Here is a 17097-nt window from a genome sequence, read left to right on the forward strand (position 1 = left end):
ATATAGGTCCCTGCTGTAGACCTTTTCTATGTAGGTCCCTACTTTAAATTCGCAGATTCTTAGTATTGCAATGATTGAAATTTATGCAAGGCGAAAACAGTGCTAAGTAAGCACTAAGAAGCACGAAGTTAATCAAATGCGACTTTAACATTTGTAATATGAAATTCGTAGAAAGCTGGGAACCAGAATTTCCGGCAGTTTCCGTAAAATCAGCGAATCATGAATAGTGTTTTTAGTGATAGTAACAATAGTTATGAAAATTTCGGAATATTCACAAGTCACAACGTTGATAATAGCTCGTTAAATTCAGTAGCAACAACGTCAAATACACGTAAGAAAACATAGAACACAGTTAGTAATAGCATGAGTATATATTTCAATATTGCAGTAAGCAAACAAAAAGGTTGAACGCACTTGTCAATTACATGCAAGAATAACCGATATTCATGAAAGGACTGTTTTCTTAGCATTAAGAAGCATTAAAGATGAATTTCTTGTAAGGCAAATGTAAGAAACTAAAATGCAGTTGCAATGTTGCAGAACGCATATGTAAGTAAATAACATAGCAATGTCATTTAGCAGCATGCATGTCCTGGCGGAGATTCCCTTCCATACTTAAGGCATAAATAGTTCTTTTCTGAAGGGTAAAGAAAAACATTTGGTTGAAAAACACAAAACATTTTACTCTATATGTTTATATGGAAAACTTTGGCATATGGGCACTATGCATATTGAACGACTGGTAATTTATCTTCTGTCAGAGACACCTGCATAAGTTATGTCTTTGTCAACATTACAAAAACTTCTTGAATATTAAACCTTCCCTGTTGACCTTCGGTCCCATAGACAGTATCATTATATGGCTAAAAATATACTAAACCCAAACACACATGCATACATTATGCTATTTTTAAACAGAAAGGTTACAGTAACATCTTAAGAGGGACCAGCATGTGGTAGATAAAAAGGACATACCAAGCCTTTACTTGTCAAGTAGTTTGTTCATAAACTATGACTTAATTCTTCTATTTTTAGGTATCATAATTTTCTATGAAGTATGGATGAGAGGAGATATTGGTCCAGATGGGGTGAGATTTCCCTCAGAGACGCGTATCTTCCATCCCAGTGGTCAGTACAACCCCCGTCCGACCCAGAGCCCGCAGGAGAATGCTCTCCCACCACCTGCTACTGAGTACATACTCACTGGACTGGTTCCATTTACCGTGTATGAGTTTCAGGTAAGCAAAGGCTGCAAAAACAGAATTATTTGTAAAATTTCACTTGCAGGGAGATAACTAAACAACTGACACAAACCTTAAAATCTATTGTTTTCTGGCCATGGGGCTATTTTAAATTCTTTGTTCATTGTACAGAGTAATGCTTACTAATTGAACTTTTGTTAAATAAAGTCTGTAATAAAGATACTTTGGAAGCACAGAATGCAACCAAGCAAAATAATAGCAGACTCGGTTTGATTGAGTCTGTTCATGAGAGGTAAATGAAAAGTGCGACACCTCTCACACCCCCTAGCACCGGTTTAAGCTGAACTATTACATAGATAATGAGTGGACTCCATGATCCCAAAGGACCAGAAAATATAACAACACAGAAGTTGTTGTAAAAGAAAATATATAAGTATGTTTCCAATGAATTTTTACAAAACAATGTATGCATCTTCAGTGCTGCCTCTCCCAAACAAATACCACTGGAAAGATATTTTTAGTGTACAAATGTTGTTGTTGTGGAAAGGGTAATTTACTGACAATCTGGTCTGGAAGCTTCTCCCTGTAAATGAAGGTGTTATCATTAATGGAGGTGATACTGTACTTACGGAAGTAAGGCTTTTTCCTGTGAAAAGTTAATAATTATATTTAATCACCAAAACATGTTACTGTGATCATGGTTGTTTTTAAAAAGTTTTTTAGAGAAGACAATTTAAATTATGTTTTTTATTAGGTTCCTATGTTTATTTCAATATTTGTAACCTATATTGCTTCATTAATGTATTTCTTTATTTAGGTATTGGCAGAAAACAGTGCTGGTAAGGCTGCAAGTCCCTGGGTGTCAGGCAGAACAGGGGCCACAACTCCTTTATCTACTCCAGCTCCCACAGTTGTAGGATTCAGTCCTTTCTCTCTCAACATCTCTTGGTACGCCCCTACAGACGACCAGTCAAGGGGGATAATCATAGAATATAGGGTTTATTACTACATGGAGACAGATCTGTCAGAATCTCCTCATGCTCCGCCCTTTATGTGGTCACTAGTGGCAACACAAAGCCCAGATACAATGTATTACATCCTTGGAGGTTTGAGTCCCTACACGGAACATACATTAATGGTTGAGGCATGTAATTCAGTTGGGTGTGTAAACAGTACAGAAAGCACAGGATATACTAACCAGGACAGTAAGTTTACTTTGAGTTTGTTATCTGTAAATTGTATTAAAAACTTTGATGAGTTTTATTGTTATATTTTTATACTTTATTTTCTTCCTACCACTCTGTTTATTTGCCATATGTTTTTTATTTGGTCCCTCTTATTAAGTGTTAATGAAATTAAATTTATTAAAATTGCAAAAGGCTCAAGATGAGTCTAAAAGCAGACTTATTTTATTTACAATGTTTTTTTAAAACATAATAGTAGTTTTTAAATTAATTTGTCATGTCTATCAGAATGTTTCTGTAACCCTCTGCACAGATGTATGGCATCAAAGTCCACCTTTATTTTATTTCGAACATTTCTTGTTGTGAACAAGTTTATGAAGATTAAAATCTTGATCAATGATCAATTTTAGAAATTACAAGCATAATATATGACCATTTATTTATTTTCAGTACCAGAAGGACTGGAGAAGCCATTGGTGGATGGTTTGAACTCTTCTGCTATGGCGGTTGTGTGGAATCCACCAGCCTTTCCCAATGGACCTGAACCATATTACACCATACAGAAAACCATACCTGCCTTGAGTTACCCACCTCAAGTAATCAGCGGAACAAGATTCCCAGGTGGAGGATACTATCTCTTCCCGCCAGACACTATTCCTCCAAATGTTGATTTTACAGGTTTGTATTAAATTACTTCCCTTGAGTTTTGATTTTTTTTTATTACTTCCCTTTAGTATGTGTGTCATAATATAAGTCATCATTATCTATTTAGAAGAGAAAAGTTGCTACATTTTTTTTATGAAGAATTTAGTCTTAAGAATATAATTATGATATAATTTTTTTGTTGAAGACTTTAACAGTATAAAGTTTTCTTCGTCTTTATGCAACTTTAAGATGATACCCAAACTTGCAACCTGGCTTAAATAGTTGCAGTAACATTAAACACCCCAAAAAATGATGTTTTGATGTTAACATTTTATTTAAGACAGCAAAATGTGAAATGAGGGCAGTACCATTCTATAGGTTTAGATTTCAGTATGTTTTCGTGTTACAGGAAATCTCAAAACTTATGTTGGCCTCTACAGTTTTATTAATTGAAAGGTTCTACACAGTTTTGAACTGCAAAATTTTGTTTACTGGAAATGCATAATGTCTTCTGTTAAGATTTCAGTGTTTGTAGCTAAAATATTGAAAAAGTACTGTACACTTGCATCTACCTTACAAGTATATGACCTAAACTTCTTTCATATCTCTTATATCAAAATGACTTATAATTTTGTAGGAATAAGGTTTTGGTTCCGGACTAGGAAAAAGGAAGGGTTATTGTTGTTTGCTGCATCGGAGGGTCAGCAAAGTGAGTTTGTTGCCCTCCAGTTCAAACATGGCAGGCCATGGTTCCTCTTTGACCCGCAAGGTAAAGTTCAGCTATATCAGTAATAATCTTTTTGAAAAATTGAAAAACATTCAGAATTTTTTTAAGAAAAAGAATACATTTACTTATTATGTAACAATAAGCAAAGTCATACTTGCACCAAAAGCCACCTGTAAACAGAGAATTATTATTATTATTGTAGATATATTTATTTTAAGTATGTGTTTTGTTAGGTTTTAAAGGCGTATGCTAGAATTCCCTGTATATGAGATGGGCGAAAATTTTCCCAATAACAGAATTTCTTTAAACTTTGGATATTGAAGGACAATCATCTAAGAAACAAAAAAATGCAATGAAAATCATAGGTCACCGAATTCGAAAAAGAGTTATCTGCCCTTGAAAACGTCATTTTTGGGGGAAATGCCGTTTTCAAGGGCAGATAACTCTTTTTCGAATCTGGTGACCTATGATTTTTATTGTATTTTTTTTGTTTCTTAGATGATTGTCCTTCAATATCCAAAGTTTGAAGAAATTCTGTTATTGGGAAAATTTTCGCAGCAAATTCTAGCATACGTCCTTAACAAAACTGAAATAATTTAGTTTCATGAACACAAAATTTTGTGGTTTTGGCCTAAACCGCCAAAAGACCAACCAGTTTTGTTCCAATAGGACCTTCATCAGTATAGGGAATTTTACTTATTTGTTCGGATTTAATTTCTTGGATTGACTCAACCACAAAATTTACAAAAAGTAGTCCCTCATGAATATTAATTATTTCACAGTATATTATTTGAGAAATACATTTAAAATATACTTGTGACATGACTGGTTTCATGAATAATGGAAATCTATTGTGGTCTACAGGAAAACCTGTTTCGTTAACTTTTTAGCTTTTGTTGATTTCATGAAAAAAATGATATTAGCCTCGCCATGAGAAAACCAACATAGTGCATTTGCGACCAGCATGGATCCAGACCAGCCTGCACATCTGCGCAGTCTGGTCAGGATCCATGCTATTTGCTTTCAGAGCCTATTGCAATTAGAGAAACTGTTAGCGAACAGCATGGATATTGACCAGAATACGCAGACTGGTCTGGATCCATGCTGGTCGCAAACGCACTATGTTGGTGTTCTCATGGCGAGGCTCAATTATTACTATCATTTGTGGATAGGAGTGTGTGAAATGCAGGTATATCTGGATCCAGACCCTAATAATGATAAGCCATACCTGGTTGACGATGGCGAGTGGCATTATTTGGAGGCAACTATTTTTAACCTCAATGCCACAATGATCGTAGACAATCAGAAAGGTAGAAGCATGACGGGTGCTGGAATTTTACTGCTTTTTTCCTAGATGTATTTTTACATACTTGTAGATATGCTTTCCCTAGATGTAGATGGAATTCCTGGGTGCATTTATTCAATAAATGTAGTTCTTTTTATGGGAAACATGACTGGTGTTCCGGAAAGTTGGACTCACTGTATCACATATTCAGAATAGAACAAACAGAATTTAAAAAAAAGTTGCTGAAAATAATAATTTTGAAGATTATTTTCTCAACATGTGTTTGTAATCAATATTTTCAGCAGTATTATATGTGAAAAATGTGTTAGTGTTTGCCTTTCTAATGTGGTCAGACAGACTGAGCAAATTACTTTAAATTGTTTTTCAACTTTAAATGTAGTTTGGTCCTATTTTAAGTCTCTTTAATAAGTCTTTTACAGTTTTTAGAAAATCAAATTCTAAAATGGGTCACTTTTTCACGGTTGCTTAACTTTCCCTAGAGGTACCTATTGCAAGCCTTTAATATTTCTCATCTAGATGTAATTTTACTATGCATGATTTATAAAATTATAGATGTGAGATGTCAGTTCAAAGCATTTTGTGTGATTTATAGCTAGTTTGATTGCCTATTGGTCACTTCTAAGGCTTTGGTCAGCTTGAATTTTCTATGCTTGTGAAAATTGTATACAAGCTTCTAAAAAATTCAAATAGTGGAGCTGTTATTGTCTCCCTTTTTCAGCATCTTTGGCATTGTGTGATGATATCACAAGGCATGCAGGTTACATAAATCTGAATTATATTTTATAAAAATTAGCCTGTTAATTATTATATAGATCTTTTCATCTATTTAGTTACCTAATTTTAATAGACCATTTACAGAAGGTTCAATATGAGAGTTGGAGAGTAGTTTTCCAGTTGAAACTACAATCAGAAAAGTTATTATTACTTTCTGCGCTTTTGCCTGACTTAACTTAGATGTTGGAACAGAGAGCATTGGTTGTTGAGTTGGTACAAAATTATAAAGTTATATTCCTTTGTAGTGTGTAGAGTACCAATTCAAGTCTTTCCTAAGTGCTTGATTTCTTTTATGTCATGTGAGGTTGTTCTAAGACCCAGTAGAGCTAGACAGCAGATGGTAAAATATAATGGCTTGCCATGATTAGCAAAGCATACAGCAAAAACCTTAAGACCTTTGCATACTGAAAGATCTTGTTATAGGCAAACTTGCAGGCATAGTTAATTGTAATTTGAAAACTAAACACAACGCAACCTCTGCATACAAAAAGGAAAACACTAGAAGACCAAACTGTGTCTGTTGCACTGTACCGTTTAATCTGGAAAAAAAACACTTCAGTTTTAGGGGGTTAAGTCCATGCTTTTCTTGGAAATTTTTTGTCTGGTGCAAGTTGAGAAGATACTCTGTATCTTCAGTTATCAATTAGTGTAATTAACCTTTAGCATGCTAGATAAATTGTCGTCTGCTGGAAATGTCGTCTGCTAAAATTGTAAAGTTCATTCAATTTGCTCCAAAATTGGAAGAAATATTGTCAGAGTAGCAAACAGCTTGGAACCTGATCAGACGCCAATTTAATCGGCGTCTGATCAGGTTCCAAGCTGTTTGCAAAGGCTGTTAATTTCGCCTGCAGCAGGCTAAGGGTTAACCAAGACAAAGAGAGTAAACTAAATTAGGAATAAGGATATTAAGATAGTTGACCCATAAAGACAAACAGCAATATCTGTACCTTAATGGATTCTCATAAGGTTACTTCAACATCCTTCGGCTATAACAAAAGATTGCTTTTACTAACGAGCGGAGAATAATGAAACCGTATTTGGAGAACATGTAATGGAATGGAAAATGCTGATTGTCATTGTGGGTCATCTACCTTAAAGGCATGCTTCTCCGAAAAATTTTGTGTTGATTTTTATTGATTTTCAGAAAAACACTGGGGCTGTTACCATTATGTACCCAATCTTAGTAACTGTTATGTTATTGACAAGTCTTGCTTGCAAGGGGATGGTGAGGGTTTAATTTTGCTTAATTTTATTTTTACCCACTACCTTGATAATAGGGTGTGCCTCATTTGTGACAACAAACAATGACGAGGGTTTGCTCTACAGCGATAATGTTTGGCATCAGTTGGTGGCGTGGAGAGATGAAAATATTGCTTATATAGCCATCGATAATGTCTGGACAGGTCTGAGTGAATTTTTATTTACTTTGCATGCTTGTTTGTGATAATGAATTAAAAATGATAATAAAAAATCATACACTAAAAATTTACTTCTTGCATTAACTTCAAGTAGTTTAAACACTTTAAACAAGTCATTACATTTGAAAATATGTAAAATTGTAAAGAAATGCTATGTACTATTGTTCCATTTATTGTAGAATGAGGTTTTCTGCAGGAAATGTGAATACAAAATGAAGACGTTTGTGTAAAAATAATAAAAATATTACTCTATAGCATATACCTTATCTAAATATGGGTAATAAAAAACAAAACAACTCATTTGTTTTTGTGTTGCATGTATCTATGCAGTTATTATTAATCTAAATTTTGTATTTTTACAGAGACTAAGATATTATTGAACCTTGTTGAAGTCATTTTAATCAGTACAGATGCCTGTTATAATCATGTAATAATGTACAGCCATTAGAATTAAGCCCGTATCCATTTAATATTATTAACATATATTTCAGTGATATACCTATTTCCTTTTTTTGGGAGTTATGTTCTGATTCATGCTGCATGTTCAGTAGATGATTTGATAAAAGATGTGTGTAGTTGCTTTAAGGGAAAATCTGCAGTTGAAAGGGGCAGGTCTACAATTTGAAGGGGCAGGGGAAGGTCTTTAAAGGGGCAGGTCTACAATATGAAGGGGCAGGGGAAGGTCTTTAAAGGGGCAGGTCTACAATTTGAAGGGGCAGGGGAAGGTCTTTAAAGGGGCAGGTCTACAATTTGAAGGGGCAGGGGAAGGTCTTTAAAGGGGCAGGTCTACAATTTGAAGGGGCAGGGGAAGGTCTTTAAAGGGGCAGGTCTACAGTTTGAAGGGGCAGGGGAAGGTCTTTAAAGCACTTCACAAACATTTTTAGCTCGACTATTTAAAATGTTTTATATATATAAGCTTTTGTTGTCATTCTTTCATAGATGTTGGCATCAGCCTATGTGTAACTCAAGCTTGTAATTTGTCAAAAATTTGCCTCTTTTTAACTTAAGAACTTTAGTTAAAGTTTAGCATGTAAGTAGGTTTCTCAGAAATTATTTAGCCAAGTGCTTTCAAACTTCAAACATGCCTTCAGCCCACAGGACAAGCTACATAACTCTAGCTTACATTTTGTCAAAAATATGCCCCTTTTAACATTAAAAAAAAATGTGGTAGTTATGCATGTGTTAAGCAGGTTTCTACAAATTTTGAACTACTTGATTGAATGTTTTCAAACTCTTCACATTCTCAACCAGGTTACATATCTCTGACTTCGAGTAAACAAAATTATGACCATTTTTTCAACTTAGCAGATTTTGACAAGACTTTGAGGAAGGATCTAAAATAGTCAAGTGTGCTGTTATTAGTCAACTCTTGTTATATAAGTACTGCTTATAGCTCATGGAATCATTTAGTTGTTTTTTTTTTGTTTGTTTCTAGGTAATTGAAAGTACTAATCCTAAGCTTTGAAAGAAAAAAAAAAGAAAAAACAGATCTGGAGAAGGCCCCTTTTGAATGATCTTGTATATGTATATGTTTAGTGTAAACTTTTTATTCCAGTATCAGGTATCGTGTATCAATTCATGACAAAATAATGAAATACAGTTTTCTTGTAAAAATGATTGTGTAATAATGTGATTCAGTGGTATTTGTTTCGCTCATCGTTCTTATATATAAAAACAAAAAGATTCAGGGTTTATATGTTTGTTAGATTGAAAAAGTTGAATTGTGATTCTGTAACACTACATTGTAGTTTAGTGTTAAGAGAATTTCAGATGGAAGAACTTACGGTATTCAATTAAATTAGTACATGTTTATCTTTAAAATCAGATTTAAAATGATGAATTATTTGGTACAGTCTTGTTCGGACACAATAGCTATTGGCAAATGGGCAAGTCCATTGTTATAATGATTTAAATCATCAAGATCCCTCTTCTGAGAAAATGGAATAGACTGCCTCAGTATCTTAAAAAACCTGCAGAAATTAATATTTTTTTGAAGAAATCAATTCAGCTTGAAATGTTTTATCAGATTGATGCAATATCAGTTCATATAATGTTAAAGGTTCTCGGACAAGCAGATGTGCAAAAGGCACAATCATAGGCCCAAATACTGGCGTGTACATAGGCGGACTACCAGCTGATTTCGAGCTTAGGCGTGCAAACAATAAAGATCAGAGACTTAAGGTGAGTTTTACATTAAATTTTACTCTTTCTATAACAGTGTATTAATATTATAGTGACTTATATTTTAGGTGATAAGACTAGTACTTGCACGCATGGGACAATTATAGGTCCTAATACAGGGATCTATGTAGGTGGCTTGCCTAGCAGCTTTGAAGTTCGAAGGAATAATGCTCTTAACAATAGAGATCCTAGGCTTGCGGTAACATAAATGTTATCATCTATACCTACAGATGTTGTCTTTATAATGCTGGTCACTCGATATCGCTTATCATATTCAAATGTTTTTCTTTTCGCAAACTTGTCATTGGTTTTATACATGTGCTTTTCATGTGACAATGTAAATATATCATGTACAATGTGTATAAAATGTTGTTCATGTTCAGTAAAAACTTGCAATTTGGTATGTTTCTGGTATACTGTTCTGTCATACAGAATGATGAATGTGTTATCAGTTTTTAAGAAATTAAACTAGGTATTGAGCAGCAAACTTTTATCAGTTTCTGGGATGCACATGCATCAGAGTTTTATTAGTTTTCTATGAAATCAAACCTTGTTTTCAATAAAACTTACAAAAATTGGTTAAATTATCTTAAAACAACTCTGCAAGTATGCCAAGTTTGGTAAAAACATATATTATTTTTCAAAAAAAAACAAAAAAACAGTGGCTTAGAATGTTGTTTTTTGGTACTGATACAAGAGTATAGTTTTGTTCATGTTTTAAATGGCCAATTAACTGTGTAGCTTAAAAAATATTATTGTTAAAGAATTTGTTTACACAGGGTTGGTATTGTTTTGTTTATGCTCCCCAGGCATAACGCGATTGAACTGTTCTGTGATTGAATTGAGCTCACTATAAGGTTCTATCATTGCCTGAAATAATGCCAGGAGGGGCACCTTAAGTCTTCCTTAATCAAAATTTATTTCCATGATCAAACTTGCCTTTGCAGCCACCATTATTTAAAGTACCCTTTTGCCTGAAGCAGCTGGTCAGTTAACTTCCCAAAAAATTAATTTTTGTTCTAATTTCAACTTGTCCTAAATAATCAGGCAGTCTATTAAGCAGCATACTTCCAAAATTTACTTTTATGTTTGTTCTAAATTTTAACTTGTCCTAAATAATCAGTCTAAAGCAGCATACAAATATACTTCCAGATACTTTTATGTTTGTTCTAATTATGTCTCCCCCAGGAGACATATTGTTTTTGCCCTGTCCGTCCGTCCGTCCGTACGTCACACTTCATTTCCGAGCAATAACTGGAGAACCATTTGACCTAGAACCTTCAAACTTTATAGGTTTGTAGGGCTGCTGGAGTAGACGACCCCTATTGTTTTTGGGGTCACTCTGTCAAAGGTCAAGGTCACAGGGGCCTGAACATTGAAAACCATTTCCGATCAATAACTAGAGAACCACTTGACCCAGAATGTTGAAACTTCATAGGATGATTGGTCATGAAGAGTAGATGACCCCTATTGATTTTGGGGTCACTCCGTCAAAGGTCAAGGTCACAGGGGCCTGAACATTGAAAACCATTTCCGATCAATAACTAGAGAACCACTTGACCCAGAATGTTGAAACTTCATAGGATGATTGGTCATGAAGAGTAGATGACCCCTATTGATTTTGGGGTCACTCCATCAAAGGTCAAGGTCACAGGGGCCTGGCCCCGTGTTCACAAAACATTTTTCAGTCTCAGCTGAGTTTGAGTTGGAAATTTTAATATCAGTTTTACTAAAACTTCATGGTTAAATTCCAAATGAGACTGATCATCAGTACTAAATAGTCACTTGAAAATAGTGATTAACTTCAAATCTAATTTTAAACATGCTGTTTAGATATAAATGACAAATAAAGTTTCGTTATCAAACTCAGCTGAGACTGAAAATGTTTTGTGAACACGGGGCCTGAACATTGAAAACCATTTCCGATCAATAACTGGAGAACCACTTGACCCAGAATGTTGAAACTTCATAGGATGATTGGTCATGAAGAGTAGATGACCCCTATTGATTTTGGGTTTACTCTGTCAAAGGTCAAGGTCACAGGGGCCTGAACGTTGAAAACCATTTCCGATCAATAACTGGAGAACCACTTGACCCAGAATGTTGAAACTTCATAGGATGATTGATCATAAAGAGAAGATGACCCCTATTGATTTTGGGGTCACTCCATCAAAGGTCAAGGACACAGGGGCCTGAACATGGAAAACCATTTCCGATCAATAACTGGAGAACCACTTCACCCAAAATGTTGAAACTTCATAGGATGATTGTACATGCAAAGTAGATGACCCCTATCGATTTTGGGGTCACTCCATTAAAGGTCAAGGTCACAGGGGTTCCAGTCAGTAACTTGAGAACCACTTGACCCAGAATGTTGAAACTTAATAGGATAATTGATCATGCAGAGTAGATGACCCCTAACGATTTTGGGGTCACTCTGTGAAAGGTCAAGGCCACAGGGGCCTGAACATTGAAAACCATTTCCGGTCAGAAACTTGAGAACCACTTGACCCAGAATGATGAAACTTCATAGGATGATTGGTCATGCAGAGTAGATGACCCCTAACGATTTTGGGGTCACTCTGTTAAAGGTCAAGGCCACAGGGGCCTGAACATGGAAAACCATTTCCAATCAAAAACTTGAGAACCTCTCGACCCAGAATGTTGAAACTTCATAGGATGATTGTTCATACAGAGTAAATGACCCCTATTGCTTTTGGGGTCACTCCGTTTAAGGTCAAGGTCACAGGGGCCTGAACATTGATAACCATTTCCGATCACTAACTTGAGAACTACTTGACCCAGAATGTTGAAACTTCATAGGATGATTGAACATGCAGAGTAGATGACCCCTATTGATTTTGGAGTCACTCAATTAAAGGTCAAGGTCACAGTTGCCTGTTCATGTAAAATCATTTTTTGGAAATAACTTGAGAACCACTTGACCTACAATGTTGAAACTTAATAGGATGATTGGACATGCAGAGTAGATGACCCCTATTTATTTTGAGGTCACTTGATCAAAGGTCAAGGTCACAGGAGCCTGAACAGTGACTTGAGAACCACTAGGCCAAGAGTGTTGAAATTTAGCGGGATGACTGGACATGCCAAGTAGATGATCCCTATTGCAGCCAACCATCAGTGTCTCTTTGACTTCTTGCCTATAGGCACAGGCCACCAGATGGTGTGAAAACAAAAAAAATATTATTTTTTTCTTGATTTGGCATTTTTAAGATAGTTTAGAAACAAAAACTCATGTTTTAAAGTTAATAATATGACTAAACTTCAATTTTAAAGAAAGACCATTTTTAGCCAAAATCTTGTGGTCAGTACCTTTAAATGATCAGTCTAAAGTAGCCATTCTGTGTTGCTACCTTGGATGACTGGTTAATATTTAATACAAGTTTGATTGTATTTACTTTGTTTAACTAATACATTAAAATGATATTCTTATAGATTTGTTACAAAAGTCATCTTTAAAATTCAAAATGAAGATTTTTAGTGAAGCAACAAATGTGGCAAAAGCTGATAAAAGTAAAGCAGTAAAAGAAAATAATTTGTTGAAAATGAAAGAAATAGGTTATGCCATGTATGAGAATCAAACCTGCAAAAAAAGATTTGTTTCTAAAGTATAGATTGGTATTATTGTGGGCAGTCCTTGTGCTGTACTGACTGCACTAGCTAATAATGAATGTATTGTGCTAGTATGTGTCAGTTAAATTAACTACATCAAATCACTTGCACCTCACGGTGGGTTCCAGTCTCACTTGGGTTGTAGAATTCTTCATGCGGGGAAGCTATCGAGCTGTCTTACGAAAGATGGATGATTCTATCCAAGTGCCTGCCCATGATGAAGTAATGCCTGGAGGGCCATCTGGGGGTCTTCCTCCACCCTGAAAAACTGGAAAGTCACCATATGACCTATAACATATGAACTGTGTCGATGTGGTGTTAAACCCAACAAATATAATTTCTAGATAGCTCTTTAATGGATATATGAGCCGTGCCATGAGAAAACCAACATAGTGGGTATGCGACCAGCATGGATCCAGACCAGCCTGCGCATCCGCGCAGTCTGGTCAGGCTCCATGCTGTTCGCTTTTAAAGCCTATTGGAATTGGAGAAACTATTAGCGAACAGCATGGATCCTGACCAGACTGCGCGGATGCGCAGGCTGGTCTGGATCCATGCTGGTCGCATACCCACTATGTTGGTTTTCCCATGGCACGGCTCAATTATATGTATATTATTACTTTGTGGTTCAATGTGAAGTCTGTTGGGATGAGTGGCACATAGACGACATTGTAATTGCCATTTAGTATAAAATAATTGTATGCAGACTTCTCTGTGATCATTGGAAACAACTTGAAAGCACATCTTCTACTAAATTTCTGTACATACTGTTTGTATATTGTTAACTGTTTTGTCTGAAATTTGTAATGTTAACATAATAATACAAGCATGGTTTCATGTTTTTTTTTTCAAATTTGTCAAAAGTTAAATATAAATGAACACTTTTGATATTGTTTACATTATACCCACCATAATTTATGTGCTGTTGTCAAATGTTTTTCTGTTTATAATATATCAGCATTTTGTAATGTATAGTGATTTTTGAAAACAGTTAAACAATCTATATAGAAAGAAATTATTATTACTATTTCAATGATTTTAATATTCCATAGAAAATGCCATTTAATAAGTAAATTTTTGGTTTTCTTACATTTGATTAAAAGAAATTTTAATAGCTATAAGGATATTTTCTACAAATAGATTGTATGAATCTGTCAAACAGGTAGGTCATGTTTTTCTTCTATAAAGTTTTTCTTAAAAGTATGACTTTTTGGTATAATTGTGGGTCTCTATTTTCCTTTTTTCCCGAGAAAAAATTAGATTTAACATTAAAAAATTGAATAAAGTTATAGCCATCTTTGAAATTTATAGTTCTATTACACTGCATATAATTTAGGCAAAACTTTTGGGTGGACAGTTACAAGTTTAACCACAAAAACATACACATGACAGGTGATCTAATACTGATGTTTATAAGCAAACAAGTTAAAGAGAATTCCTATAGTTTTTTTCCTTTCATAGAATTTTTTTTAATTCACATATATGATATGAAATTTTGTGCTGAAAACAATGAACAAATAAAAACAATAGGTCACCAGGCTTGTTTTTGTGAAAAATTGTTTTGAACACACCCACTGTTGCTAAAACTGCCAACGATTTTTCACCATTTTCATAATTTTCTGCTTTTTTATAAATACCAACCAAAATATACATCAAGACAGCACAATAAGGATTTTTTCTTTTTACAAATTTTATTATATACTTATTTGATATTATAGTCATATTTGTAATACTCTATCCTTACAATAATGGGTACAAATGAAAAAATAATATTGTTTCATATTTACTTTTGTGAACTTTTTTCAATGAAAAATACCCATAGTGAAGAATATTTTTTTAAATTTTGAAAAAACTCTTTCATAGAATTTTTTCCTGTTTTTCTTGTGTATAGATAATTGTATTGTGAACATAAAAATGGCTAAAAATGTATGGGTCACCAGGCTAAATTTTATGTTAAGACCGTTAGAATACAACACCTGTTAGGACGGAAAGTGGCGCGAACCTGGCCAAATTGATTACATGTATGTGTGCTAGAAGTTAAAAAAAAGTTTTAAAAATTCTTATTTCTTTCTATAATTGAATACTAAATAATCTGAAAGGTGATATTGTCTTATCAGTACTAAGTCAATTATCTTACATTATATGAACACCACTGTCTTTGTGCTAAAATGCGATGTGAAAACACAACCACAAAAATAGCAAGATATCTGTCAGGCATGATACTTGTAAATACAACATAAACCAGTATCAACATTTGATTACTGATAAAACTTACCAAAAATGTTATTTCATTCAAGATTCCTCATATTTAAGATTGTCTGTAACATGTTTCAACAAAAATTGACTTCAGTTCAGTTTTCCATAGAAAGTGTCGGCTGCGCAGAAAGATGCGCATAAAAAACTATAGGAATTCCCTTTAAGTCATCCTAATGTAAGTGTACCATCTACAGTAAAACTATAAAAAGTCTCAAGTCAGCCCTGTAAAGGACAGTGACAAGAATTACAGAGTTAGTGCATGCGGTGATCTAGTGGTTAAGGTGTTTGCTGCTCATCCCTACAGTTGTGAGTTCTATCTTCACTGTGGCCATGACCATATCTTGTAATACGGCAGCAGTACGAGATTGATTCAAATATTTGATTAAAACTTTCATCACAACTGAGCTAACTACAATCTAGTATAGACTAATGTGACAAAGAGTAAGCTTTCTGAATAATGTATATCACGGGGTGTTCATGTAACAATTTGGAAAATACTGGTGCTCTCCAAATAGTGGAAGGGACTATATGGTCATGGGTCCAGTTTAGTGGACTGCACCTGTAGTGGTAGTGTGTTCAAAAATATGAAGGGTTTGCAAATGATTTTATTTTTTACTGTATCATTTTTTTTAGATAATAGACCAGAGTTTCCAGGGCTGTATACGAGACATACAGATTATGCAGCAGAAGTATCCCATGGAGATTTGGAAGACTTTGGACTGGAACGATGCCATACATAATGAACTGGCTTTCCTCAACTGGGAAGGCTGCCCCATTAATCTGGATAAAGGAATACATTTCATGGGACAAGGTAGTATATATAGAAATCAGTAGAGTAGCTGTCTGTTAAACCCAAAGATCTGGGCAATAAACATGATTTTTACAAGCATGGACATTGGTTTATTGTATTAATGATTTTAAGATGGGTTAGTTTATATCGTCAAATGTATGTTAGAATGCACCAGAGTCCAAAATCTGTGCTTGGACATATTTGCATGCACATCCATTAGGTGGTGGGGGCTGCCAGTGCTTCTTGAAATTTATACATTTGCAGTTCAATGTATGATATCTAAAATTTCAAGTATAAGTTTATACCATAAAACATAATCAGTGACCAGTTGTTTTACTCCCACAATGATAATCAGATGGGCATATTGTGTTACCCCTGTCTGTTTGTGTGGGTGTATCAAAAATTGTGTGGCCCAGAACATTGTTGTGCATGATGGTATTTCAAAATAAATTGACACAAATGACTAACATAACAAAATAATATGTTATGAGCAAGACCAAGATTCTTAGCTTGAAGGTCAAGGTCACAGAGTTCAAAGTTTTTGTCAATTTTCATGTCTGGTTTGTAACTTGTCCCTTGCAAGAAATAGGCAGGTTACTCTAGCTCAAAGGTCAAGGTCACACTTCATTTTCAGTATAAACATCCTGTTGTCAAAGAGCCATTATTCACAGGACAAACAATTCTGTGTCCTCACGTCACATTCATATCCTTTGAATGCATGTCCAGTTTCATTATTCATTGATTACAGATTTTTTGCACTCTTACCAAACAAGTTTTCAATTTCAGCAGATATCAGTGTAATCCAAAATCAAAATCATAAAAAATGGAAAGGGGCTATGATACAAGGGGCAAAAAATCTATGAATTGATATACCGTACAACCCATGTTGAGTGACACCACTTGGCTGACGGAATGTTTTCTTGGACAGGAGAGTTTAAATTATCTAGAAATGGATCTGGTCACAATGAAAGTAATTGTCGT

The 17097-nt window shown here is 34.6% G+C and overlaps 1 protein-coding gene across 1 annotated transcript in view; it reads left to right on the forward strand.

Moving 5' to 3' along the window:
- Nucleotides 1–1037: 1037 nt before the first annotated feature.
- The window catches only part of LOC123564681 (usherin-like), a 73124-nt gene continuing 57064 nt past the window's right edge, over nt 1038–17097 (forward strand). The window contains exons 1-7 of the mRNA XM_053552903.1: nt 1038–1238; nt 2020–2407; nt 2837–3064; nt 3669–3800; nt 7116–7241; nt 9316–9437; nt 15960–16137. Coding sequence (XP_053408878.1) covers nt 1062–1238; nt 2020–2407; nt 2837–3064; nt 3669–3800; nt 7116–7241; nt 9316–9437; nt 15960–16137 — 1351 coding nt within the window. The 5' untranslated portion in view covers nt 1038–1061. The remainder of the gene's footprint in view (nt 1239–2019; nt 2408–2836; nt 3065–3668; nt 3801–7115; nt 7242–9315; nt 9438–15959; nt 16138–17097) is intronic.

This window comes from Mercenaria mercenaria, chromosome 1 (genome assembly GCF_021730395.1).
Source record: "Mercenaria mercenaria strain notata chromosome 1, MADL_Memer_1, whole genome shotgun sequence".
NCBI lineage: Eukaryota > Metazoa > Mollusca > Bivalvia > Venerida > Veneridae > Mercenaria > Mercenaria mercenaria.